The sequence below is a fragment of the Onychomys torridus genome, chromosome 7 (genome assembly GCF_903995425.1).
Source record: "Onychomys torridus chromosome 7, mOncTor1.1, whole genome shotgun sequence".
In the NCBI taxonomy this organism is placed as follows: Eukaryota; Metazoa; Chordata; class Mammalia; order Rodentia; family Cricetidae; genus Onychomys; species Onychomys torridus.
This window is the reverse complement of record NC_050449.1, coordinates 89,174,678-89,202,375: the sequence shown is the minus strand read 5'-3', so window position 1 is coordinate 89,202,375 and position 27,698 is coordinate 89,174,678. Positions and strand designations below refer to the sequence as shown.

Below are 27,698 nucleotides of genomic sequence, written 5' to 3'. Positions count from 1 at the left end.
TTGGGTCTGGGGGTGTAAATACCTCTGGACTATTCCTTACCACCTGGGTATATACTTGATGGTCCTTGGACTCCAGCTCCATGGTGATCCTGTAACAATTAGCTGAGCAGTTAATTAGAAGAGGGAACCAGGAAGAGAAAAGCTTGTGGGTGAGACCTCATTCTTCTGGAATTGGTGACAAGGCAGTGGATCCTGGTGTCCTCTGGAACTTGAGAGAGAGCAGGGCCCTGTCCGTGTCCCTGTGCATGAGGAGGAGAAGCACTGCTGACCAGTCTGGAGTGAGGCACATGGAGGGAGCAATGAAACGAAAGCTCCTACCTTAGCTGGAAATCTTTTCCCACTAGGTACCCCCAAAAGTGCAATTAAGTGGTGGGGTCTGGTGAGGTGGGTAAGGCTGTTCCCCTACCTGGACAATAGAGAAACAAGGAGAGGTGGGACCCCAAAACTCCCTCAGGACTGAGTAAGAGGCTCAGTGTCCAACAACAAAAAAATGGATCATCCCATGCTGCATCCTGGGTTCCCTGTGAACCCATGGCCAAGCCTAGGAGGTCTCCAAGAAGTCTTCTATGCCACGAGGTACATGAGGGCAGTCAGCTGACCAGTATCCCTCTAGGTGGCACTTTGAACAAGGCTCAAATGTTGGCCTTGAGTGGAGCAGGGCACGCACTAGCCCGTCTGGCCTCTTCTAGCACACATTTAAAACAGGGACCTGGATGCTTATGCAGCCGCTCAGATAGCGTGTACCAGCATTTGGCAATTCTGTTCATGGGCTTTCTCATCTCTCCCATGGTACCTTAAATGCCACAGCTGAACCTTCTGCCTGTGGGGCGAGGAGGCCTTTTCTCCAGATGCTTAAGTTAGCCTTGATGTCAGGATGCTCTGGGAGGCATGAGACAGATTTTATTCCATGTCTTGAATTCTTTTTTTTTTTTTTTTTTTTGTTAGTTTGTTGGTTTGAGGACAGCTTTAGGAAGACCCGCCAGGAGGCAGGCTATAAACTGATCTCTTGCTAGAGAACCTTCCAGATTATTATGATCCCAGTGTGAGTCCTGATCCTAAACTCATTTGCATGCATCCTAGCCTGCTTCCAGACCTGTCTGTGCCTCTCAGGCAGCTTGAGACTGAGCGGAGCCAGAGTGGGCAGGAGCAGCCTGCCCAGTACGGAGAGCAGAGCAGAGAGAAGAAAGATAGGCGGAGATTCTTTGGAGTCAGAGATTCCTCAGGTTCAGTTTGCACCTGGGCAGGAGAGAAAGACTCAGAAAGGGAGGGTTCAGAGCTTAGGTAAAAGTGTGGGGGTAAGGTAACTCTTCATTTGCCCATTCGCTGGCAGAAGTTAGATAATTCCTGTGAAATATCAGGGTCTAAGCAGCCATTATGAGGCCATATTTACTGGTATCTAGGGATATTTAAGGCATTTCTCAGAGGAGGAGTGGGACCAAGAGGAGGAAGCCTTTATGTCCCATGACTGCAGCTGAGAGAAAAAAATAAAAAATTAAAATAACAAACAGGATCCAAGACTCCCATCTCAGGCGTCCCTGAGAGTAGGGAAGGATATCTAGACTGGCACTAGTTACCCCACCCTTCATCAAGAGAGGGCAAGGACAAGGGGTGGGATGCATACGTCCCCGGGGTTCTGACAGCATTCAATGCTTCGTTAAGAGAGAATGAGTTGTGGTGTATGCGGCCCAGGGATCTAACATGGGGAATATATCTCAGACTACAGTCGTGGGAAATGGTGAGGGATTGGAAAGGGAAAACTCCAGTCAGGGCAGCCGGTGTTGTGTGTAGCAGTCCCGGCAGGTGGGCAATGAAAAAGTGGGCAGTCATAGATCAAGAAACCTTGGTACAGGGTCCCCGATGCAGAACGCTGGGAGAGCCTGCTTTGCATGGCACCAAATTTGATTTTAATGCAGCGCTTTTACTCTGCAAGGAAAGGTCACAAGGCATAACAAAACCTATTATCAGAGGAGAGTTTTATTAGAAGGGAGGAACAGAAGAGAGCGTGACCCAGCCTGTGGAGTACACGTGCAGAGAGAGTGTGTGGGGAGGAGGAGATGAAGAGGGAGAGGAGGGGTCTGTGTCCCGCTTCTTATGGATTCCCCTGCACATGCACATATAGGCTTATGGAGCTACACCACGCATGTGCAGATTACTTGATCACACTGAGTGCAGTTATGCAATCACACAGTGCACGGATTACATAGGACATAAGGCCCCTTACTTGGCTAATGAACTGTGCATATGCGGTCATGCAGCTGGGGGACTGGCCAGGAATCCCAACACCGAGTGCTAGGATTAAAGATGTGCACCACCACCACCTGGCTCCACATGGTCATCTTTTTTTTTTTCTTTTCTTTTTTTTGTTTTTGCTTTTGTTTTTCAAGACAGGGTTTCTCTGTAGCTTTGGAGCCTGTCCTGGACTAGCTCTGTAGACCAGGCTGACCTCGAACTCACAGAGATCCACCTGCCTCTGCCTCTCAAGTGCTGGGATTACAGGTGTGCGCCACCACCGCCCGGCCGCACGTGGTCATCTTAAGATCAGGTAGTTAAGTCATATGGCATGTACTCTTTAACCTTAGTAAAGATGGCTGCCAGCCATGTGGCTGCTTACATCTTAATGAGGTCATAGGCCAAGATGGAGAAGAGCAACATGGTTGCTATTTAAAAACATGTTTTCCTAATAGAAAACTCTCCTTTTTAAATAGGAGTTGAATCTGAGTTACATACACATATAGAGTTGAATCCAGTTTACATACACACATATACATATCCTAAATAAGAGTTAAATTACATAAAATATGCTGCAGTGGTTAAGATTACCTGTGCAAAGAGTTAAAAGTTTAAAGCCAAATCTTGTTACAGATTTTAGTAGACTATACCCAATGAACTTACAGATCCTGAGATAGAGTTTACAGCATGGTCTTAAGAGATTGTTTTGAGAGCAGAGCACAGAGAAATCATAGAGATAAAAGATTTTTAAGAGTGGAAAGTAGAGAAAGTATAGAGTAGAGCAAGCTTAAATATAAGATATTTAGGGATCATTTGTGTAATAGCAGTTGTTACGATTTGTGAGAATTTGGAAATCAAATGCACCAATTTTTGGCCACTAATCTGTACTGAGGCCAAACTGTGTCAAGGAGGAGAGAGATTTGCAAAAAGAATTTCCGCTGGAGGGAATTTCTTTCTGTAAGCGCTACAAGGGAGCTGAGGGAGCAGAGGCTGCAGGACTACAGGCGGAAGCTGAGAGATGGTGCAGTGGGACTGAAAGCCAGGAGAGAGGGTAAAGGGGAACAGGTAAGTGTCTTTGGTAGAGAGACCCCAAGGTAGAGAACCCAGAGCCAAGAGATCTATGTAGAAATTTGTCCACCAAGGGCATAACAGGCTCCAGGAACTGTTAGGGTCAGCAGAACACCCCACAAAACAAAGACCACCACTCACATATGCAATCAGCAAGAGTGTTATTTATTCCAGCATGCCAATGAACTGAGCTCACAGGCTCCTTTACTAGGCAGCCAAGATGAGGTCATCCTGAACCTGATTGGCTAAGCAAGCATCAGTTAAATTTGATTGGCTGTGGCATCTTTGGCTATGTCAGGGTAAGCTAGGACAAGCCCAGGCATGTCTTAAGAGGGGTGGTGTCTCTGAAGCCATCATGGTCCTGTCAAACTGTGAGTGGGACTACCCCTACCCCCTACCCCCCACCCCTCTTAGCCATCCCAGAGCCAGGACAGTGAGGGGAGGAGGCCATGGTCCAAGCCTGCTAGAGAAGGACCAAGCAGCAAACTGGGAGCGGGGATGGTGGCAATTGGGAGCTGCCCCCCTTGGCCACACTCACTCAGGTTACCCTGCATCACTGCAGCCTGGTGCTCGCTCCCCACTGCTTCCTCGCTGACATTTATTTGACCTACTGCCAGGTGCTGTCTCAGGGGCACTAACACAAGGCTGGAGAGGCCTAAGATGGAGCTGGCTCAGGGCAGGCGAAGCTGTAGCTCCTCCCTGCCCTGCACAATTTAATTTGGCCAGTGCCACTTCCTTGCAGCAGCCCAGGCCCTCTTGGGGAGAGGGCAGGGGTCTGCACCGGAGCCTACACCCGGCCTTACCCCCAGCCCAGAGGAGATGGCTGTCATGCCACCTCACTATGTGTGGGCTCTTCTGTCACTAAAGGTAGCTCTTGTCAAGTGGATTTCCATTTCTTACTTGTCCTTTTAAACCTTTGAATAATGATGGCTTTTTACTTTATATGCTAATTAAACCCTATTCACTCACTTGTAAATACATTTTCAAAATCTGTTTCAAATTTTCATTTTTTGTCATATAATAGTTATGCAAATTTATATATACAATGTGTTTTGATTCGTATTTATATTGTATATTTGTCAAAAATATTTTAGACCAATTCTTCATATATGTAATCTTACCATTTATTAAAGACAAAAGGCATATTTACATGCTAATGAGATGAATATACTTGTTTATTTTCCTGTAAATAAATATTAGTTGAGTATGTGATACTGTAGGATATAGTTTTTCAAAGTTGACCATCTTTTGATTTTATGATTGTTCAGTTTGCATAAACATATAGTACAGAAGTATATTATAGGAAGCTAAAAAGATGACTCAGAGGTTAAGAGCACTGGCTGCTCTTCCAGAGGTCCTGAGTTCAATTCCCAGCAACCACATGGTAGCTCACAACCAACCATCTATATTAGGATCTGATTGCCTCTTCTGGCATAAAGTCATACATGCAGATAGAACTTCCATACATTTAAAAAAAAAAAAAAGCGTGCTACATAAACACACTGGCAGAAGTATATTTAAGACCATTTTAAAAATTGTTGGAAATTCTGCCCTTATTTCAAGCCAGAGTTTACTTAATGTTTTTTGGAGTTTTGTTTGGGTTTGGGATTTATTTGTTGTTTGTTTAGTGAAACTTAAGTCAGCAACTTAAGCAGTTAAACATTCTAATATAATAAAATCCAAAACTAGTAATTTAATACAGGCTGACTGATGAAGTGGGAAAAGACTTTAAGTCTTTGTTTTCTGTAATTAAACCATTATATTTCTGTTAGAGCAAAAGCCTTTATATCTAGTAAAAATGGCTCATTTCCTAATATACAGTAGCCCAGAGCTGTGTGCTGAGGTCTCCAGACAGCAATGATTAGTAGTGGGTGTGATGTGTTAGTGTGCATGGTGCAAAGCATGACCATGATGTGAGCAGAAGTAAAGCTGTAGTGACGTGGTACCATGCAACATAGGGGACACTGCCAAAACCAGCTCTTACTGCTGTGCTTTCAGAAACTCTGTTGACACATTCCGGGACTCCTTGTGGAATCCCAACTAACAGTTAAGAAGCTGTACATATTTAACATATACAAATCCTATGTTTGTGTTTTCATAGTCTCGTTCCAAAAAATCAGTCATGTGTGAATTTCTCAAAATGTTTCAAGAGGAGAGATATTTTACAGACGTGAAAAAGGTATGGTTGTTTTATTTTGGAAATAGGAAACTTTCTCTTGTCATCTAGCATAAGGAAATTAACATCTCATTCTTCCAGTCTCCAATTTAAAATATATATGTTTACTATCTTTAAAGCTGTGAGATAAGCAAGTCTTAACAATAACTGCTGTTGCCATTGTTGTCGTAACTATACAAATACAAATTTCTAGGGTTAGGTTTCTCAACTCAACACTATTAACATTTGGGGCTGGGTAGTTCTTGATTTTAAGAGCTAACCTTTACATTGTAGGATATTTAGCAACATCCCTGAATTAAATACCAGTAGCATATCCCCAGTTTTGAAGACCAGAAATGCTTTTAGCTATTGCTAGATGTCCTCCAGAGGACAGAATTACCTCTTGTTGAGACCTTTGGTCTAGGAGTAAAGCCTGACAGTCCTTGTTGTGGAGTGGTTACTCAGTTGCCATAATGAGACAAAATTGGGCCAGCACGCTGCCTCAGCAGGCAAAGGCACCTGTTGTGGAGCCTGATGACCTCAGGTTGATCTCTGGGGTCCACATGGTTGGAAGGAGGGACCCAACTCCCACAGTTTGTCCTCTCACTGCCACACGCATGTTGTGACACACACACATTCCCACATACATCCACACAAAATAATAAAAATATAAAGTAGTGTTTCCAATTAATTAGTGAATGTTTATGTTAGCAATTGGAGGAAAGCAACTAAAAATGAAAATTTACAAATGCCTGAAGTATATAGCATGGTAACATAAGACCTTCAACATGTAAAAAGAAACATTATTTAATATATCTAAACTAAACTTGAAGAAAGTACAGTGTCTTCATTATCACAATCCTAATCAGTGAACCAAATTAGCAAGTACAGTCTTTAAAGCCTGTTCAGTTTTTATATTATTATTTGTAGTTGATGGCCAAGAACATATTTTTCTAAAGTATATGTTTGGACTTTTAAAATACTTTCATAGGGACTCCAGAAGTAAAAAATTCTGGTACCAGATAGGTTTTTGTTTTTGTTTTTTTGTTTTTTGTTTTTTTTTAAGACAGTCTCACTGTGTGTGTGTGTGTGTGTGTGTGTGTGTGTGTGTGTGTGTGTGTGTGTGTGTGTGTGTATGACTGTCCTGGAACTTACTATATAGACCAGGCTGGCCTCAAACTCTCAGATAGCTATCTGCCTCTACCTCATAAGTGCTGGGATTAAAGCTGTGCACCACTGTGCTGAGTCTAGATTTTTCTTTTTTTCTCTAGAATAATGTAAATTCACCTAAACCTTTTTTAAGCAATCATTGAAGGCTCTTGAGAAATTTTAAAAATAACATTTTTATTTAGGGGACATTGTTGAAGCATTTGGGGAACAGTAGAGTTAGACTTAAACTAACAAGGTTATGATATGCTAGCTTTAGTGTTAGAGTTATTTTTCTACATCTAATAACCTAGGCTATGGTGATATCTGCTCTCCACCCCTTATATAATCAGAATGTGCTACTTGATAATACCAGTTATCAGTTGATAATACCAGTGGGAAGTTCATTTAAGATTGCAAGGACTTTAGTGTGTGTGTGTGTGGGTTGTTTGTTTATTTGTTTGTTTGTTTGTTTGTTTTTCGAGACAGGGTTTCTCTGTGTAGCTTTGCGCCTTTCCTGGAACTCTGTAGCCCAGGCTAGCCTTGAACTCACAGAGATCTGCCTGCCTCTGCCTCCCGAGTGCTGGGATTAAAGGTGTGTGCCACCACCGCGCAACTTGCCCTAAGATCTTAAAGTGTGTGTGTGTGTGTGTGTGTCCCCGCACATGTCTTTGTCCCCATGTCTGTGTGTCTTTCTGTCTCTAGATTTGTTGTTAGAGTTTTCCTGGTCCTGCCTGGCCCATAGTCAGGACAAATACACAGAGTATTTTGCATTGTGACAAATGAACACTAATGTGTGTGATTGTTGCATATTACCAAAGAGCTAGTTCATATAGTCTGCTCCCATTACTATTTGAAGTTCTGAAAAACTGAATTCTGAAGATTGCTGGTTCCAAAGATTTTTACATGCAGGGCTATGAACCTTTCTGATAGGTCAGGTAATACCAAACTATGGAATGAGCCAAATTTGACCTGCAGTCTGTTTTTATAAGAAACAGAGTTATGAAATAAAACATGGTAGAGGTCTTATATAACCAACAAAGCCTACTATTTGCTAGCTATTCATAGGAAACTTGCTGATTTCTATTATATATACCTGATGACCTTGACAAACCTAAAATCAAATGAGTATTTACAAACTTCCATGCAGAATATAAGAATGTGGCTCAAGAAAATTTGTAATTTCCATGGCTAGAAACAGAAAATGACCAGAGTTATTTCCATAGGGAAATCCATTCAGAATTATAAGTTAAGAATAAACTTTTTAGAATACCTTTCATTTGTAAGTTAGGAACTTTCTATATTATTTTATAGATAACTGTAGAATGAGCCTCTTTAATCCAAGATGCTCTAAAAACTGAAATACTAGGATATCTAAAACTTTTTCAGTGGACATGATGTCACAATGGAAAATTCCACATGACCTCATGTGATAGGTCACAAAGTGCAGGTTTAGTAAACATACTGTATCAAACTACCTTTAGGCTGGGCGGTGGTGGCACACGTCTTTAATCCCAGCACTCGGGAGGCAGAGTCAGGTGATTTCAAGGCCAGCCTGGGCTACAGAGCGAGATCCAGGAAAGGCACAAAGCTACACAGAGAAACCCTGTCTCAAAAAACCAAAACAAAAAACAAAAAAACAACTACCTTTAGGTTCTGTATATGAATTTTGTTTAGACATGAGTCCAGTCTCCAAGGTATCTTACCATATATGCAAATATTTCATAACCCTAAATCTAAAGCACTTTGGTCCTGAGCATTTTGTATAAAAGAGATTCTCAACCTGCATTATATATACTCTTTAATAATGAAGAATTTCCTAATATATATAATCAATGATATGTAAGATGAAACAATTTTTTATGATATACCTTATTTATTCACATACTGTAATACTTTCCCATCTTCCCATTTAGTTCTTAGATGAAATTTCATCTACGGGAACTAAAGAGTCCAGTGGTACGAGTGAGCCTGTGCATCTGAAAGAAGGGTAATTCATTAAATGAGACATGAAAGTTATGTTTCACTGTAGACAGTAAGTACAATGAACATGGGTCCGAGAGTGAAGAAACCTGAGTTTTCATTCTGTCCCAGAATTTCCTAAGCTGCTTCAGTCGGGTAAATCACTCTCTCTACCTGTCAGCTCCATGTCATAGGGCAGCACTCACTGACTGCACAGTCCCAGGGTTCTACACTTAAGAGATAGCTCTGGTCAGCTGGTTATTACTAGGTATTAATGGGATAAAAATGACTTACCTGGGCCCTTTTTATTCTGTATAGCACAGTTTTAAAACTACATTACTTAGGGGCTAGAGAGATGGCTCAGTGATTAAGAACACTGGCTGCTTTTGTAGAGGACCTGGGTTCAATTCCCAGCACCCACACAATAGCTCACAACTGTAACTCCAGTTCCAGGGGATCTGATGCCTTCTTCTGACTTCCCCAAGTACAGCACACATGTGCATAGACATCATGCGGGCTAAACACCATACCTAAAAGTAAAACTAAAACAACCTTACACTAATTAAAGACTGTTCCCTCGGTGTGACCCAAGTAAAATACATGAGTCCTTAGTAGAAGTCACTGATGTACACTAATAATCATACATGACTACCAATGTCCTCTAACAGTAAGGGTCAGTTCTTTGTTCTAACCTCTAAGACTAAATGCTTATTTTACGTCTGTTATGTTGGCAGTGACATGTATAAAAGAGCTCAAGGAAGAACCCGTATTGGAAAAAAGAATTTCAAGAAACGGTGGTTCTGCTTGACAAGCAGAGAGCTCACTTACCACAAACAGCCAGGTAGAGTCGCGTTTGTGCTTTATTGTGGCTTTTACTCTGCTAGTGCTTAGTGCTGCGGGAAATCATTGCACAGTGAATGGTGCAGAGTTTCTCTCCATGACATAACAACTAAACTGGAGTGCTTATCTTATCACGTTGTGTGCTATTTAGTAAAACTATAACATAAAAGAGCTGGACTTGGCCAGGGAAACAGCATAGCAATAAAAGCAGAAAGGTGCAGGCTTAGCAGAGTGGCTAACAACCACAAACATTCAGCATGTCAGGGTGTTCAGGGGTTTTTGAAGTTCCATCAAACCTGATCAGTAAATACTTACTAACAGAGCCTCTCCTATAAATTCCACATCAGTGACATAAACACCCGACATAGGATACTTTAAGAGAGTATAGAGTGCTTCACTGGCGATTATTGAGTTGTAGAATGACGGGGGAGAGAGATTTTTAAAGAGGTGGGGTCTTGACCCAGAACTCTGGGCTTAAGCAATCCTTTTGCACCAGCCTCCCAAATGGCGGGGACTACTGGTATGTACTACTGTGTCAGCTAAGAGAATTATTTTTGTATATACACACACATGAGCAACTTAACCAGAATGAATGAATATGCATATATATATATATGTGTGTGTGTGTGTGTGTGTGTGTATATATATACACACACACATATATTATATATCCAAGTATATTAGTAAGAAATTTTTTAGACTATTGCATTTTAGGCACATAGATAGTTTGTTACAGTATATAAATATGTAGCTAAAGATCAGTAGGCTTATCTTTCCAAAGTGTTTTTAAAGCTGACATCAATTATTTCTGAATTCTGCCTTATACTGAATTTTATATAAATATTCTCACCTGCCGGGCGTGGTAACATAGGGTTTTAATCCCAGCACTCAGGAGGCAGAGACAAGTGGATCTCTTTGAGTTTGAGGCCAGCCTGGGCTACAAACTGATTTCCAGGACAGCCAGGACTATTACATAGAGAAACCCTGTCTCGAAAAACCAAATAAATAAATATTCTCACCTATGGATAGCATTAATATGTTTATATTAATAGTACTAGTAAGCCAGGCATAGAGGTGCTCCTTTAATCCTAGCAGAGGCAGAATTCGAAGCTAGCCTAGTCTATGCATAGTGAGCTCTAGGACAGTCAGGGTTACATATGGAGAGATTCTGTCTCAAAAAAAAACCAGGAGTAATAATAATAGTACAATTAAATATGAGGTATAAGTCATTTTCTGTGAATAAACAAGTTATTTCTTCCTCAGTTAAAGCACTGTCTGGTCCAAGCCAGTATTCCAAAGTCTGCTGGTTATAACATCCTTTAAGTCAGATGATGTCATGGTGCCTCTCTTCTGAGAATCCCGCGTATATACACACAGATATGGAATATGTATATGAATTCCATGGACCTCGTAAGCCCAGCGTACACCTACAGTTGTCAAATATGGCCTTTCTTCTATCCACTAATGGTAAAGGGATAGACTTCATAGAATTAGACTATTGAAACCATGAGAATGGATACATTGGAGCTTTGTTGTTGTTGTGTTGGAGGAAATACACAAATGAGATTGTGAGGTTGTTTACCAAAGCATGCAGTTCTAAGCATACATGATGGATTTTTCCAAAATGTATTACATGCTTTCCTGCCTTCTAACAAAGAATTCATTGAACGTAAGTTAACATTTTCTGGTTGACTTGGGATGATCATTGGTAATGTTAATTATATATATAGTGCCCTAGTTACTGCATTTTCAGAGTCACTGAGAGTGGGTGTTGCTATTTTTTCCAGCTAAACATCTTAGACTGCTGTGCTTTTTGTGTTCTTGTGTTTGCTTTATACAGTTTAAATTACTGTAATCTCATCATTGCCTTCTGTTATGTGATGGAGTCAAGTGAACTGTTAATATTCCAGCTTCTTCATGTCTCATACAGCCTCATCTTGCATTCATTATGGGACTTCACCAGACTAGTTCTTATGGTTTCTTTAATGTACAATTTTTATGTCCATAGTTCTGTATATAGAAATCTTTCCTTCTTCAGGTCTATGATCTGATGTCCTTTCTGTAAGACTCAGATCAAGTGTCAACTCTTCATTGACATCCTTTAAGGTTGTCACTTAGCTGCCTATTTAATAGGAACATCTAGTATACTGGCCATTACATTTCATCTCTCTTCCCCTGCTCTCTAGGATTTTTAGTGGTAACAATTATGTTTCTAACATAACAGCAGTTAGTAAATATTTTTCAAAGAACACCAGGTCTTCAAATATGCTGCTGCCTGAGTTACTTCATAACCACTACTTTGGATTCTGAAGTTTTAACCAAGTTTACTAGTGAGATTTTGAGTAAACCCATCTTTGAAATACTTCTGTGGGATTTTCTGAGATATTGTATGTTCTTGAGACCTAGTATCTGTAGGTACATGCCGTTTATACAGCTTCCTTAAGCATACACTCTCAGTACATTTAGGTTGACTGGACTTTTGCCTGCTCATGTTTTCCAATATGAGGCTCTCCAGGGTGTGTGTGTGTTTCTTAATAGCTGAAGAACCAAATAAATCATTAACCCAATTACGCAAATATTTTCAGCTAAATGTATTTTACTGGGTGCCTTATATATGCCAGAGGTGCAGGACAGAACAGTAGTGAAGAAGACACACTAAACCCCAGTTCTTATTCAGCGTACAGTTAGCACTGATAGACAGTAAGCCAACTTTTTTGTAATCACAATAATCCAAGGCACAGAAGATCCTGGCTTGGACCAGTTGATAGCAGTCGGGATAGTAAAAGCAGTCACATTCTGAGTCTATTTCAGAGGTAGTACTCAGAGAACCTGGGAATTACATATGAGGAGCGACGAAAAGACAAGTATAGAAACATTTTGAGGATTTGGGCAAAAGCAACTGAAGGGATGGTATTACCTTTTTATAAATAGACACATGAGAACTGAGGATGTAGCTCAGTTGGTAGATTTCTCAAGCTGACATGCACAAAGCCCTGGTTTCAGCAGCAGCCCACATCTGTAATCCCAGCACTTGGGAAATAGAGGCAAGAGAATCAGAAATTTGAGGTAATTACTTGGCTATGTGATGAGTTCAAGGCCAACCTGGGTTGTATGAGAGCTTATCTTTTTTTTTTTTTTTTTTTTTTTTTTGAGCTGAGGATTGAACCCAGGCCCTCTACCACTGAGCTAAATCCCCAACCCGAGAGCTTATCTTTTAAATACACACACATAGAATTCTTGTAATAATGGAGAATTTGATATAAACTAACACTCTCATAATGTTAGACAACTAACTCTGAAGAATTTGACCCTTGTAAGAAAAGAATCATTCTGGCTAAGATTTCTACTGTCATGACCACCTAGAAAAGCACTACAAAAAGATAGCTTAATTCATGCAAAAAACATATTGTTTGGCTTCAGGTGTCAAAGGATCAAGTTTGAAGGTTTCCAGAAAGCCTGGAAATTGAGGAAACAAGAGAAGGGATCCTTCAGATTGTGTGTGAACTGCCCTGAAATCCTTAACTGAGTAGATGCTTAGGTAAGAAGAAAAATTCAGAGAGGCTAATGGGGAGCAAAAACTGAAAATTTGTAAAAGAACAATGTATAGCATGAACAAATTATAGCTCAAGGAGATCAGTTACCAATACAAATGTTTTAGGGATGGTAATTAAATCTGTTTTCAGTATACAGTAAAATGTTGACAGCTTGAAACAGCAAACATAGTCAAGAGAAAAATACAGTAGGGTGTGTCCTAGTTAGTCTGCATGCTTAGAAATAGGCATATGGTAGGCAAAGATAAAACTTTGTAAACAGGAACAAAGAATACATTACTATAAATACAGAAGAGCAACAGTACATTTGACTATTAGCTTTTCCTAGAAAGCAATCAGAACCAAAAGTCAGTGGAATGTTATCTTTAAAGTACTGAAAAGAAAAAAAAATTAACTTAGAAATAGCCTAGTAAAATTTTTTCATCAAATATGAAAATATCCTTTCAATAAATAAAATATGGGGATTGATTGTGAACAGTCCTCATAGTAGGAGATTCTAAAGGAGAGTCTTCCAAGGTAAAGAGAAAGAACACCGAATGGAAATGGAGATATATAAGAAGAATGAAGAGCACAGGAAGTGGTAGATAGGTATATAAATGTAGAATGATTAGTTTCAAGAAGTAACTGCTGATTTATAGCATGTCTAAATGTGAAATATGTGGCAAGATTGTCAGAATAGAAGGGAATAGAGAAAGTTATCTTCCATCTTAAGAAGAAAGACAAGAATAATTTTAAGTAGACTGTGATGAGTTAAGACTATATAATGCCAAGTATGGTGGTATACATCTTTAACTCCAGCACTCAGGAGACAGAGGCAATCGTATCTCTGTGGGTTCAAGGCCAGCTTGGTCTACATAGTTCCAGGACAGCCAGGGCTACATAGTGAGACCCAGTCTCAAAACAAGACTACATATTATGACCAAAGCTTAGAAAGAAATGGATGTATTAAGTCTGTCCCCTTCTTCCCATTCAGAAAGTAACTAAAGATGTCAAGGGGGAAAGCATCAGAAATCAGAACAGACAGCAAAATGGTGGTTATACTCAACCATATTAATAATTACAGTAAGTATAAGGAGGCTATTTTAATGGAAACTGCCAGACTAGATGTTCTAACAAATAAGATCTTAAGAAATACTTTCTATAACATATGCATCTTAAATGTAAAAGCCCAGATGACTGGAAAGTAATTGGGTAAAGAAAAAGGTAATGGTGTCAAGATGAGCAATAATCATAGTAGACTTCAGAACAGCTATTCCCAAGTAAATGTAGACATAATCTGGAATGATAAAAAGGCCTTCACAGGGAAAGGTAATGTCCTAAGTGTGTGCACACCTGTTAACAGCTTGTTAAACATGTATCAGGAAAGAGAATTCAGACAGACAAATCCACAATTATAAATTAAATATTTAAATACTTTTCTCTAATTAATTAGAGAAATAGACAAGAACAAAAATCAGTAAAAATACAGAAACTTGAAACACCACACTCAGTCACCTTGATATAATTCACATGTATCGCACATTACACAAAACAAAGAGAATATACAATCTTTTCAATCTGATTGGAGCATTTACTAAATAGACCAAATATTAGGTTTCAGTACATATCAGAAAGGTAACATTGTACAAAATGTTCTCTGATAACATAATTAAAACAATATATCTAGAAATGTACACACACACACACACACACACAAAGTATTTGGAAGTTAATATGCTTCTAAGTAACCTACAGATCAAAGAAATTCAGAAGTACTTTTAAGGTATATAAATTATAATGAAAATATGTCAAACAACAAAGTTTGTAAAATATGACTAAAACAGTCCTTAATGAAAATAAATTGCTTTAAGTATTTCTACTAACAAGGAAAGTCTTTTTTTTTTTAATATTTCATGTGTATGGCGGAGTATTTTGCATGCATATATGTCTAGTGTGTGATGTCCAAGGAGGCTGGAAGAGGGCACCAGGTCCTCAGGAACTAGAGTCATGAGTGAGTATGTGAGCTGCCATATTATGTTCCTAACCACTGACATAATCTCTCCAGCCCTACCTAACAAGGAAAGTATTTAAGACTCTGAGTGAGGCCAAGACTTCTTACACATATATATCAAAATTGTAGTCCTGAAAGAAAAATATTAACAAATTTGACTTCATCACAATTCAAAACAGGAGATCCACGAGGCAAGTCATCTAGATAGACTAGCTGGAACTGTATGCTCCAGACTCCGGTGAGAAACTCTGCCTGGGTAAATAAAGTGGAGAGTGGTGAGGAAATACACCATATTTCCTCAGGTCCACCTCAAGTGTTCACCTGTACAAGCCTATACATTTACCTACACAGAAATACACTATATACACACATAAAACACTACATACACAGGAGAATAAGAAAAAGAGAGGATACCAGGCAGTGGTGGCACATGCTTTTAATCTCAGCACTTGGGAGCCAGAATCTGATGGATCTCTGTGAGTTTGAGGCCAGCCTGGTGTACAGAGCAAGTTCCAGGACAGCCAAGGTTACACAGAGAAACTCTGTCTCAAAAAAAGGGGTGGGTGGGTGGAGATAATGAAAAGATAAAAACAGGAGACTAGAAAGTACTTTCAGAGGCTAGAGAGATGACTTGATGGTTAAGAGCACTTGCTGCTTTTTCAGAGGACCCAGTTTCAATTCCCAGCACCCACTTGATGGCTCATAACCCTCCATAACTCAAGTTGCAAGGGACTGAACACCCTCTTCTGAGCTTTGTGGGCAGCAGATACATACACATACATTCAAGCAAAATATACCGACACACTAAATAAAACTGGAAAAATTTTAAAAAGAAAATACTTTCAAAACATGTATCTGATAAAAATTTATGACCAGAATTTTTTTAATTAAAGAAAAATAAACACAAAACATATAGGTGGCTAATAAACACATGAAAAAAATATTAAAGCTACAGTGAGGTACTACTTCACACCACCAAGAATGTTTATAATAGGACTAGGGATGTAGCTCAGTGGTAGAACATTTGCCTATCATGTTCAAGGCTGTTGGTAAATCCTTGCAAAAATTAAATAAGTAAGACAAGACCAAGTATTTGTAAGACTGTGGGGGAATAGAAGCCTCCACACATTTCTAGTGGGGATGTAATAGTAGTACAGTCACTTTGGAAAGCAGTTTGACAAGTTCTTAAAAAATTAATTGCGGCCAGGCAGTAGTGGCACAGAGCTAGGCAGATCTCTGTGAGTTCGAGGCCAGCCTGGTCTACAGAGCGAAATCCAGGAAAGGCACAAAGCTACACAGAGAAACCCTGTCTCGAAAAACAAAACAAACAAACAAACAAAAAACATGTTTGGGGTTGGGGATTTAGCTCAGTGATAGAGAGAGCGCTTGCCTAGCAAGCACAAGGCCCTGGATTTGGTCCTCAGCTCCAGGAGAAAAGAAAAAAAAAAAACACAAAAAAAGTTAACTCCGGCTGGGTGGTAGTGTCCCACACCTTTAATCCCAGCACTCCGAAGGCAGAGGCAGGCAGATCTCTGTGAGTTGAAAGCCAGCCTAATCTACAGAGAGTTCCAAAACAGGCTCCAAAGCTACATAGAGAAACCCTTTCTAGAACCCCCACCCCCTCAAAAAAAAAAAAAAAAAAAAAAAGTTAACTGAATGAGAGGGCAAGAAAAAACAAAAAGATCAACCAATGTTCCATAGCAGTTGGGTTCTTGGTTATCTACCCCAAAAGAAATGAGAGCACATGCCCAAAGTGAGTGTTTAGGTGAGTATTACTTACAATAGCCAAAAACTTGGACCTGATGAATGTGTTCTATCCATTTAGTAGAGTGCTTTGGTTTTTTACATTGTTTTGATGATTTTAAGTGGTGTATCAATTTTCCAGATTTCTTTACCCAACATAATTTTTATAAGACCTTTTTTTTAGATTCATTACAATTACAGGAACAGTTCCCCAAGGAATTTTTTAAATAAGTGGGTTTGTTTGTCTGAGTCCTTACATGTACCAAAACATTTTTATCCTTGCGATTGCACGAGCCTCATTTTTCCTCAGAACTTTAAGGATATAAAACTCTGGCCTGTGGCTGTACCACCTTGAATGTTCTGTTCTCATCTTATCTTGGAATCTAAGCAAGGCCCCAGCCTGGTTAGTACTTGGATGGGAAACCACCTGGGCATAATGGGTGTGGTAAGCTTTTAAAAAAGAAAAGGAAGGAAGGAAGAGGTATAATACCCCATTGTTAACTAGCTTCCATTATTGCTGGTGAAAATTTTTATGTCAATCTGATTCTCAGACTTTTGATTCTTCTCTGAAAACTCTTGTATCATTTCTTTAGTCTTTAAGTTTTGCTATTTTATGGCTTTCTTAGGAGGCTTCTGGTCACATGTCGACACTAAGTCCTATGAGCCTAACTTGTGCTTTGTTTCTGTGTCTTTTTGTGTTGTATTTTTGGAAACTTCTTGGGAAGATCTGTTTCTAACTCACATTGTACTTTACTCCTGTTATCATGATTAGCTGAAATTAGCCCTCACAGTATAAGAACAGATAGATGTTCCTAAGAGTAGTATGCTTTCTCTACACTTGCAGTATTAGAATTTGTCCCAAAATGAATAAACAAAGCAATGTTAAGAGTATGGACATGTTTTATATTTTTAACAAATCTAAAGGAGGAATATTTTAAACTCTCTGGCTAGACCTTCTAATTGGTACCCAAAGACATATGTCTCCTCTGCCTCTCAATTCTTTGCACTTCTGATTTCCTCAGATGTTATCCTGTATGCATGTTTCTCCTTTAGAATGCTCATTTCCCTTATCTGTTTGGTAATTGCCTTGGCAGTTTGCTCATCTTTGTGTTTTACAATCCATTCACCCACCTCAGGGTTCAGTAACATACCCACAGTGATCATGAGAGGGGGCAGGGTTATGGCATTGCACTGTTCTGCAGCCTTGCTTCACTAGCCTGTGAGTGTTTGGCCCAGCTCTTCCAGATGTCACTCATCTGTTTATCATCCTGATATGCCTCTCCAGTTCAGCCCTGTGTCCACTGGCACTGACCTGAAGCTCTCCCTACCTACTCCTACCTGTGACTTTCATCACTTAACTCTCTTCTGCCCTACCTTGTATCCTCACAACTTTTGTCTGCTTCCAGAAGACTGCTGATAATCTTTTCTTTTGTCCCCGTGTATGATTGGTATTTTTTAATGTAAATGTTATTTCCACAGGGAAGTTCTCCTTAACTGCCCGATTTCAAGTAACTTTCCAGTTACATTTGATTACATCACTTCAATTTGTTTTTTATCATAGCATTCATCTTTAGTTAATATTTCTCTACCAGTCTTTTCAGAACTCAGTACAGATTCTACTAAGGACCTGTTTTCTATTTATTGCTCTGCCTTAACTTATTAGGGCAGTGCCTGGCATATAGTAGACATTAAGTATATATCTTTTAAAAATATGTCTCACATCTGTTTAAATTACCTTAAATTTTAGGTTTTGTGCCAGGAGACTTGACTGAACAACTATTTTGTGTTAACATCTTTATTCACAGCAACAACAAGAACACAATTAACCAAATACTGCTCTTTGCCAAAAAAAAAAAAAAAAAAAAAAAAAGCCACAGCATTAATCCTTTGAACAATATAAAATAGAATGTTTTTAGCTTTCTATATTTCAACCCACACATCCTTAAAAGCAAAACTTTGATGCTGTGAAAACACCATCACAAAATGACCAGAAGGCAATAGTGTATTGGTCAGTAGCTTCTACAACTGGATGAGGTATGGGTAACCTGCAATGCCATGCATCGCCTTATACCATGTTAGCAGGAGGCTCTTTAACAAACTCAAATTCCTTCGCCTACATTTCAAAGCCCTTCAACAGTTAAGAATACACTCTTCTGGATAACATTTTCATGTTTATCTCCAGCATCTCTTAAAGTAAACTTTATAGTACTAGCTAGCCAGCTGAACAATATGTTTAAAAACATGTTTCAGGGCTGGCAAGGTGGGTCAGTGGGTAGAGGTACATGCTACCAAGATCGACAAGCTGTGTTCAGTGTCTGGGAACCACATGGTAAGAGAGAAATAACTTCTGCCATTTGTCCTGTGACTTCTACACATGTTCTGTAGTTGACGTACGTGCACCTACACATACACAACTCTAAAATAAAATGTAATTTTAAAAAATTTAAACAAGGCTGGGCATGGTGACACATGCCTTTAATCCCAGTACTTGGGAATCAGAGGCAGGTAGATCCCTATGAGTATGAGGCCTGAGATAGAAACCTGTGGCCAGCCTGGTCTACATATTGAGTTCCAGGACAGCCAGGGCTACATAGAGAGACTTTGTCTCAAAAAACAAAATAAGTAAATAAAACAAAATTCAAAAATTCAGACCTTAGGGGAGGGGCTGGGGGGAAGGTGGGGGTGGGGATGGGAGGAGGGAGGACAGGGGAACCCATGGCTGATGTGTAAAATTAAAACACAAATATAATAAATAACAAAAAGAAAATTCAGACCTTAGTGGTTGTCTTAGTTGGGGTTTCTATTGCTGTGAAAAGACACCATGACCAAGACGACTCTTATAAAGGAAAACATTTAGTTGGGTGACTTATGGTTTCAGAGGTTTAGTTCATTATTGTGGCTGCTGGGAGTATGACGGCATGCAGTCAGACATCGTACTGAAGAAGGAGCTGAGGGTGGAGAAAGAGCTACATCTTGATCCCACAGCCAACAGGAAGTAAACTGAGTCACTGAGCATGGTTTGAGCATATATATAAGACCTCAAAGCCCACCTCCACAGTGACACACCTCCTCCAACAAGGCCATACCTCCTAATAGTGTCATTCCCTGTGAACTTATAGGGGCAATTTCATTCAAACTACCACAGTGGTTAAGAGCACTTGTTTTTATAGAGGACCTAAGTTTAATTTCCAGCACCCACATGGTGGCTTGCAACCATCTGTAACCCCAGTCCCAGGGGATCCAAAGCCTTTTTCTGACCTTTGAGGGTACTGGGCACATATGTGGTACACTTACATGCAGGAAAAACACTCATACACATAAAATAATAAAACTAAGCATGTTTTAGGGGTAGAGATGTAGGTCAGTACTAGGGCACCTGCCTATTCTGCATCATGTCTCGGATTTGTTTCCCTACATGTGCACACATACTAAATGTTTTTGTTTTGAGGAATAATCCTGTAATTAAATGTTAAGATGACAAAACAAAAGAATCTAGTAGTTGTAATCATTGATTAGGTCAATTCCCATGCATGGGCCTCTCGGTATATCTTTATCACTAGCACATTAGTTCTTTCAGCCTGCATATAGTTAGTGTTACCAATCTGCAACAGCATATAAAACAGTTTTCTACATAGAGATCAAATTTATCCACATGCTTTTCTTTGAAAATATTTTCATCTATATGGGGAAAGAGGGCATTTTATAGAATGCAGTCAAAACTCCTGTTCCATATTTTATATACAGACCATCCAGAAGTCTACTGTAGATGCATATGCTTCTACCAACAAGCAGAATTAACCTTACAGAATTAACATCTTACCTTTGTAAGTAATTCTTTTAATTTTGTCATCTTTTCTTATTTAGGCAAAGATGCAATTTACACTATTCCAGTGAAAAACATTCTTGCTGTGGAAAAACTGGAAGAAAGTTCTTTCAACAAGAAAAATGTAAGTTATATAAATATTGAAAGCATTTTAAATTGTTGTGTGTAAGTTATTTTAATATTTGCCATTCAGATCTCTAAGTAATGTCCCAACTTACATCTACTATTGCCACTCAGGCAGGACCCTCCAGTCACCAGGATGGCATCCCTGATCCTCACTGTCTCCACTGTTTTGTCTTTCCTTACACTCCACTCCTACATTTAAAATTACCTGTCTTCGTTCTTACTCAGACAGTGGCCTTTGGATATGTGTGACACCCACAATTTATATTGTTCTCCTGCTTAGTACCATCAACTAAGACTGTCAGTTAGGATGTCTATTGCTGTGAAAAGACACCACGACCACGGCAATTCTTATAAAGGAAAGCACTTAATTGGGTGGCTTGCAGTTCAGAGATTGAGTCCATTATCATCATGGTGTGGGACATGGCAGAATGCAAGCACATGTGCTGGAAAAGTAGCTGAGTGTCCTACATCTTGCAGGCAACAGGAAGTAGTCTCTCTCACTGGGTGTAGCTTGAGCATAGAACGCCTACCCCCACAGTGAAACACTTCCTCCAACAAGGCCACACCTCTTTGTTTGTTTGTTTGTTTTTCTTTTTTCTCTCTTTTTTTTTTTTTTGAGCTGAGGATCGAACCCAGGGCCTTGTGCTTGCTAGGCAGTGCTCTACCACTGAGCTAAATCCCCAACCTGTTTTTATTTTTTCAAGACAGGGTTTCTCCTGTGTAGCTTTGGAGCCTGACCTAGAACTTGCTCTGTAGACCAGGCTGGCCTTGAACTCACAGAGATCCACCTGCCTCTGCCTCCCGAGTGCTAGGATTATAGGCGTGCACCACACTTTTTAATAGTGCCATTCCCTTTGGGGGCCATTTTCCCTCAAACCAGCACCGGCACTGACTTGCTTAGAGAGTAACAACTCTCAAGATACATTAGCAGCCATCACTTAGCCAGGCAGCCAGGTCTCTCTCTAAGAACTTACTCTGTGTACTGTGTGTTGATTTTAAGACTTTTTTTAACTTTCTGTCTTTATTACCAATAAAGATGTTCCAAGTGATACATACAGAGAAAACACTCTACGTCCAAGCAAATAACTGTGTGGAAGCTAACGAGTGGATAGATGTGCTGTGCAGGGTGAGCAGATGCAACCACAACAGACTCAGTTCTTTTCATCCTTCAGCATATCTCAATGGAAACTGGCTCTGCTGCCAGGAGACAAGTGAAACTACACCAGGCTGCAAGCCATGTACTGCGTAAGTTCCTTTCCAATGAAAGAAATGGTGACTGAGAATGTCTGTCCATACAGTGGGTATGGGTATGAAAACAAGCTAAGTAAAAGTGACTATACAAAAAGGCCATGTGTTGTTTGAAAATATTTCTGTAAAAGGTGTCTAGAAGGGCTGGGGTTGCTGCCTAGTAGTAGAGTTTTACATGATACACACAAGAACTTTGGTTGGATCCTAGTACCACAAAAAATAAAATATATAGAATAAGTAAATTCATAGACACATAATGAAAATTAGTGGTGGCCAGGGACTGGATGGATGGGAGAATGGAGACTGATAATGAGTACAAAGTTTCTTTTGTGGCTGATGAAAATACTCTGAAATTAATAATGGTTATATGGTCAGGGGGTGGGAGTTTAGATGGTAGCACAGGTCTAGAGGGCCAGATTAAAGGTTGATGGTAGAACATTTGCCAACTATGAGCAATGTTCCACTGTATCATCAACACCATTGAAAGAAGAAAAATAAGCATCTCAAGCCTGAGCAAGATGCAAAGAGGGGCTAGAGAGATGGCTCAGCAGTGAAGAGTGTACTCACATGCACACACCCAAACATATAATTAAAAATAATAAAAATAGGGGTTGGGGATTTAGCTCAGTGGTAGAGCCACTTGCATAGCAAGTGCAAGGCCCTGGGTTCAGTCCTCAGCTCTGAGAAAAAATAATAAAAATAAAATCTAAAATTGTATCTAAGAAGTCCACTAAACATTCTGTTTTAGATATTATGGAGTACCCATTGTTGCCCTGTAGATTTTATTATTAATGCATTGTTTTTGTGAAGAACCATAGATTATAAAAATGATTTTATTGGGACTGGGGAGTGGTTAAGAATGTTTGCTTCTCTTGTAGAGGGACCCCAGTTCAGTTCCAGAACCTATGTAACTCTAGCTCCAGGAAATCTGATGCCCTCTTCCAGCCTCTGCAAATACCCACACACATGCACAGATGCACACATACACATTTAAAAATACTTTTAAAAAGTATTCTACTTCAAAATCGTCTTCAAGACTTGAATTCGTAACAACCAAATCTTGTGATCCTGTTTAATTATCTCAGAAACTAATTTCTGAGATCCTTTTTCCAAAATTCTAAATCTAGTTTAGTCTCAGTTCATCAAAACTCTTTCTCATGTTAACTAAGAAAACTTTTCCAATGTCTTTAATTTTCTTTTTATCATAGAGGTATCCCTGCAGACATCCAGATAGATATCGATGAAGACAGAGAAACAGAAAGAATTTATTCCCTTTTTACCCTCAGTTTACTTAAGCTGCAGAAAATGGAAGGTAAACACACACTCTACTTTTATAAAACCATGATCTTCATCACTAATTTCTGAGTTATTTCTTTGATCTCTTTTTTTTATTGAAAATATTTATGGATTTACTAAGTTACTAATAATGAAGGTCATGCACCATCTTGGTTATTCATGAAATAAAATTACCATTGTCATGTAAATGTGATGTTCTCTTTAATAAAATTGTTATTGTATAGTCAAAGAAAATCTCTCCCTTAAAAACTTCACAAATTTTTAATTATACAACAGATTACGTTTGTAGAATTTAGTTTTCTGATGATATTTCACTGCTCTTTACAGAGGCTTGTGGAACTATAGCAGTCTATCAGGGGCCACAGGAAGAGCCTGATTATTGTAACTTCACAATTGAGGATTCTGTTGCGACCTTTAAGACAATTCAGCAAATAAAAAGCATAATAGAGAAGCTAGATGAGCCTCACGAGAGATACAGAAAGAAAAGGTCAAGTAGTGCGAAATACGGAAGCAAGTGAGTACCCGCTGCCTCCTCCTGTGCGTGCCCCATCGCTCCTCTGCCTGTCACTAGCTGTCATTGCAGGATGCCGGTGCTGTACACTGTCACTGCGTTGACTGTCATGGTCGGTTGTAATTCACTCCTTGAACCATTAGTAGCTTTTCTCCGTTTTGTTTGTATTGTCTCTGTCTCTCACAACACCTTATGTTTATAATGAGTAGCAAAACAAGCTGCGGCGGGCGTAGAAGCACTTGATAGTTGATTCCCAGCGTTCATCTGAGATGCGGAAGATGAGATGGGTATGGGCAGCGCCAGCTGACGTGCACTGGGAGCTGGCTCCTCTCAGGATGCCACACTCTGTAGCACTGGGCACCTGTCAGTTGATTACTCTTAGCAGCAAATAACAAACTCCTGAGGGAAGTTCTCAGTCTCACCAGTGAAGACCAGGCTACACAGACAGTTGATGCAGGAGCTGAGCATTGTCATGGGGCTGTATAGCACTGAGGTAGTCTAAATCTTGAAGCTTTTCTCTTATGGTATCAGATGAGCCACAGTCGTTCAGAGATAATGTCCACAGGCAGAAAAAGAAAAGACTATTCCTTCCCTACGGAGAGAAAAGCCGCTTGTCTGGAGTAACCGCCAGCCGTCCCTGTCTCCCAGGTCCCCACATCCCCAGGGCTCTGCTGCTAACACCATGGGTAGGAAGGTTTGCTTCAGAGCAGCAAACCAGTGTTTCCCATAGTGAGTGTGCCTCTGTCCTTGAGCTCATGTCAGCCTAGGATGGTTTCCTTCCCACTTTGTACGTGGAAAACTTGAAGTCCAAGGAAGATGAACCGTTAGTAGGAGGACTTTGAATCCTTGTTGCAGTGTTTTAAATAATCTCTGAAAATTATGACAGTATTTTTGTATTTCTGAATAAGAAAAAGCGGTTTTATTGGTATAAGTACATTCTTCCTGAACAGAAAGCTTAGTACATTACAAAGGTTTTATTGTAACATCCTAATTCTGTATTTTCTTCATTAGTATAATTGAATCTCTTCCAGCAAGGGTTAATCTAATTTTCCTGGAGCCCTTTGAAGTTCCTAGCCAAGGCTTGACCACCCTTAAATAGTACCTCACTGCCAGGCATGGTGGCACATGCCTTTCATCCCAACACTAGGGAGGCAGAGGCAAACAGATCTCTGCAAGTTCAAGGCCAGCCCTGTCTACAAATCGAGTTCCAGGATATCTAGGCTGTTGCACAGAGAAGCCCTGTCTTGAAAAACACCCATATATATACATATATGTGTATTACCTCATCCTCTATGCATACTATACCCTGATCAGCTTTATTTTTCTCTATTAAAAAGCACCAGCTCGGCTCCTGGCGGTACTCTTGCTTACTGCCCACCCTACTGCCCCTGGCAGTGTACTTCACACATCTTTTTTCTCTCTTTAATTGGTGGAGGGGGGACTTGGGCTAAGAAATAGCTTGGTGCTAGTGTGGTCGACTAGCATATAGCGCGGGGGGTGGGGGTGGGTGTGTGTGTGTGTGTGTGTGTGTGTGTGTGTGTGTGTGTGTGTGTGACAAAAACAAACAACCAAACCCTCTTAAACTAAATATTTGCCTTTTTTCTTTTCTACACCATCAGGTGAGTTCCATGAATTATGTATCTGTTCTGTTAAGTACTGTACCCTCAGCTTCTAGAGTAGTGCCTGAAATATAGTAAATGATAAGTAATACTTGTTGCATTAATAAAGCAAGACTTGGTGTGTGAAAGTGCAAGGGAAATTAGAAGTGCTTGGTGGGTTCTGTATATGTCACATCTTCGATTTGTGTATTTCTTTTAAAAAGTTTGTCTTTTACTGTTTTATAGGGAAAATCCAATTGTTGGGAAAATATCATAGTTCGACCAGCTAATGGAGAACTGGAAAATACTCTTTTTCACGGAGTTTTTTAATTCACCCAATTGTGTTCATAGTCTGTAAGAGCAGACATTGGCTTTGATGATACCTGCTTTCATGTTGTAGTTAATATTTAATGGTTAAAATTAACTGTTTGGGAATTCTGATATCCATGAGTTTATTACTAGAGAATTTGAAACCCAGGGCTTCCTTCAAATTCATGCATCCAAATCCATATCATTGCAACTTCTTATTGATAGAATCTTTCTAAGGAAGGTTCCTAAGAAGCTTTGTAATAAAGGGAGCACTTCAGAGTAAGAAGGCATCTCTGCTTGTAGCACCCTGTTGTGTGGACTCATTTTCACTACCATTAGTGCCTGCTCTATACTGCCAACGTTGTGTTTTACTAGGAAATCCCAGTCCATTGTCAGTTCAGAACTCTTCATTGAGTTCATCTGGACCCTCCATCTCCAAAAAGAAAAAGAAGAACCTTTTTTTCCTATGTTGTGTTAGCCATTACAGATTATAGAGACAGAGACGAAGACCTCATGCCTCCCTTGAAAGTTGGTGGATGTTTTGCCTTGTCACAGGTATAAGAGTACGCAGATAGATATCAGGGAATATGTGCTCCTGTGTGCACCATGTTTACATTTGGAATGAGTGATGGCAGATGAGTAAAATGAGACCACTAAAATGTTTTTTATTGTTTTAAATATCAGGTACTCATTTTCTTAATTTGAGAACCAGTTTAAAATTACTCCTGAAGGCATCTCTTCCAAACCAGAAGAGAATAGTGAAGGTGGTGAGAAAATCACTTGACCTTGCCTGCTGTCTCATGTCATAGTAAGGGTGTGTAAGGATGCCCTCCATATAGTGTTAGGTCCTGCTCTAACTCGAGAACAGTCACTTGGCGCACTTTAATAATCTGGCACATTCCAGATTGTAGTTTAGATACTCCATGGTATCTATCTTTTATGATCAGTTGAATGATCAGTGTTTAAGCCTAGAACAGTGCTTTCCTGAAAATGTTTGTATTTTATTGCTGTTTCCTTATCGCCTGCTAGCCGAACGGAATTGGGGTCAGCACCTGCTGAAATCCTGTTTTTCCTTGCTCTCCGTAGGTCCTGAAAACCCTGACTGTAAATAGGCAATTGAAGCAGGTGCCACCCTGGAGAGCAGTGGTGCACTTGGCTTCATCAGTATTAAACCATGGTACTTACTTGTCTTTTTAAATTCAGAACATTTTCTAAGTGTGGTACTTTGAACCTTGGGGTATTTACACATGTTCCTGTTGAAAACTGTGACTTATTGGTGTAAGTTTAACTAGCTGTGATTTTCTATTTCGTTGAGCTTAAGCTGTATTTCAGAATATATTTGCCAATTATGTTGTTGCTAGGTAATTGTTTTTACATTGTTATTAGGTAATTTTAAAGATTTTTTAACACAGTTGTCCCATAAAAAAATCATGACTGAAAAATGTATTTTTCTAAATGACTTTTGTTGTTATTTTTACTCTTTGCTCTTTTGGGGGGCCTGCCACCCAGCTCCCACATTAATCACATGGATACTTATTACTTATGAATGCCCGGCCTTAGCTTGGCTTATTTCTAGCTAGCTTTTCTTATATTATCCTGTCTACCTTTTGCCTCTGGGCTTTTTCCTTTTCTTTCTTCTGTAATCTTATTTCACTCTTACTCAGTGGCTGGCTGGGTGGCTTCTTTTCTCGCTCCTTGATCTCTCTTGCTTCCTGATCCCTCTTTTCTCCTATTTAGTCTCTCTGCCTGCCAGCCCCTCCTATCCTTTCTCCTGCCTACCTATTGGCTATTCAGCTCTTTATTAGACCAATCAGGTGTTTTAGACAGGCAAAATAACACAGCTTTACAGAGTTAAACAAATGCAGCATAAAAGAATGCAACACATCCTTGCATCTCATTAAACAGATGTTCCACAGCATAAACAAATGTAACACATCTTAAAATAATAATCTACAACAGATTTTTAAGAGTTAGCACAGGCCTGAATTGTGCTTGATTGTGACTCCTAGCCCATGATAAAATTTAGAAGAGTCTGACAAACTTAGAGATTCCATTAACTACACTGTGTTGTAGATGTTAAAAAAAATTAGCCATTTAATACAT

General features: G+C 39.7%; 1 protein-coding gene across 1 annotated transcript in view; it reads left to right on the top strand.

The window, feature by feature from the left end:
• Rasa2 (RAS p21 protein activator 2) overlaps positions 1–27,034 on the top strand; it is a 114,188-nt gene extending 87,154 nt beyond the window's left edge. Inside the window, exons 17-24 of the mRNA XM_036193338.1 lie at positions 5,399–5,476; positions 8,515–8,588; positions 9,295–9,401; positions 20,549–20,631; positions 21,670–21,878; positions 23,090–23,193; positions 23,505–23,691; positions 25,533–27,034. Of these exons, the coding sequence (XP_036049231.1) occupies positions 5,399–5,476; positions 8,515–8,588; positions 9,295–9,401; positions 20,549–20,631; positions 21,670–21,878; positions 23,090–23,193; positions 23,505–23,691; positions 25,533–25,563 (873 nt within the window). The 3' untranslated portion in view covers positions 25,564–27,034. The remainder of the gene's footprint in view (positions 1–5,398; positions 5,477–8,514; positions 8,589–9,294; positions 9,402–20,548; positions 20,632–21,669; positions 21,879–23,089; positions 23,194–23,504; positions 23,692–25,532) is intronic.
• The last annotated feature ends 664 nt before the right edge of the window (positions 27,035–27,698 follow it).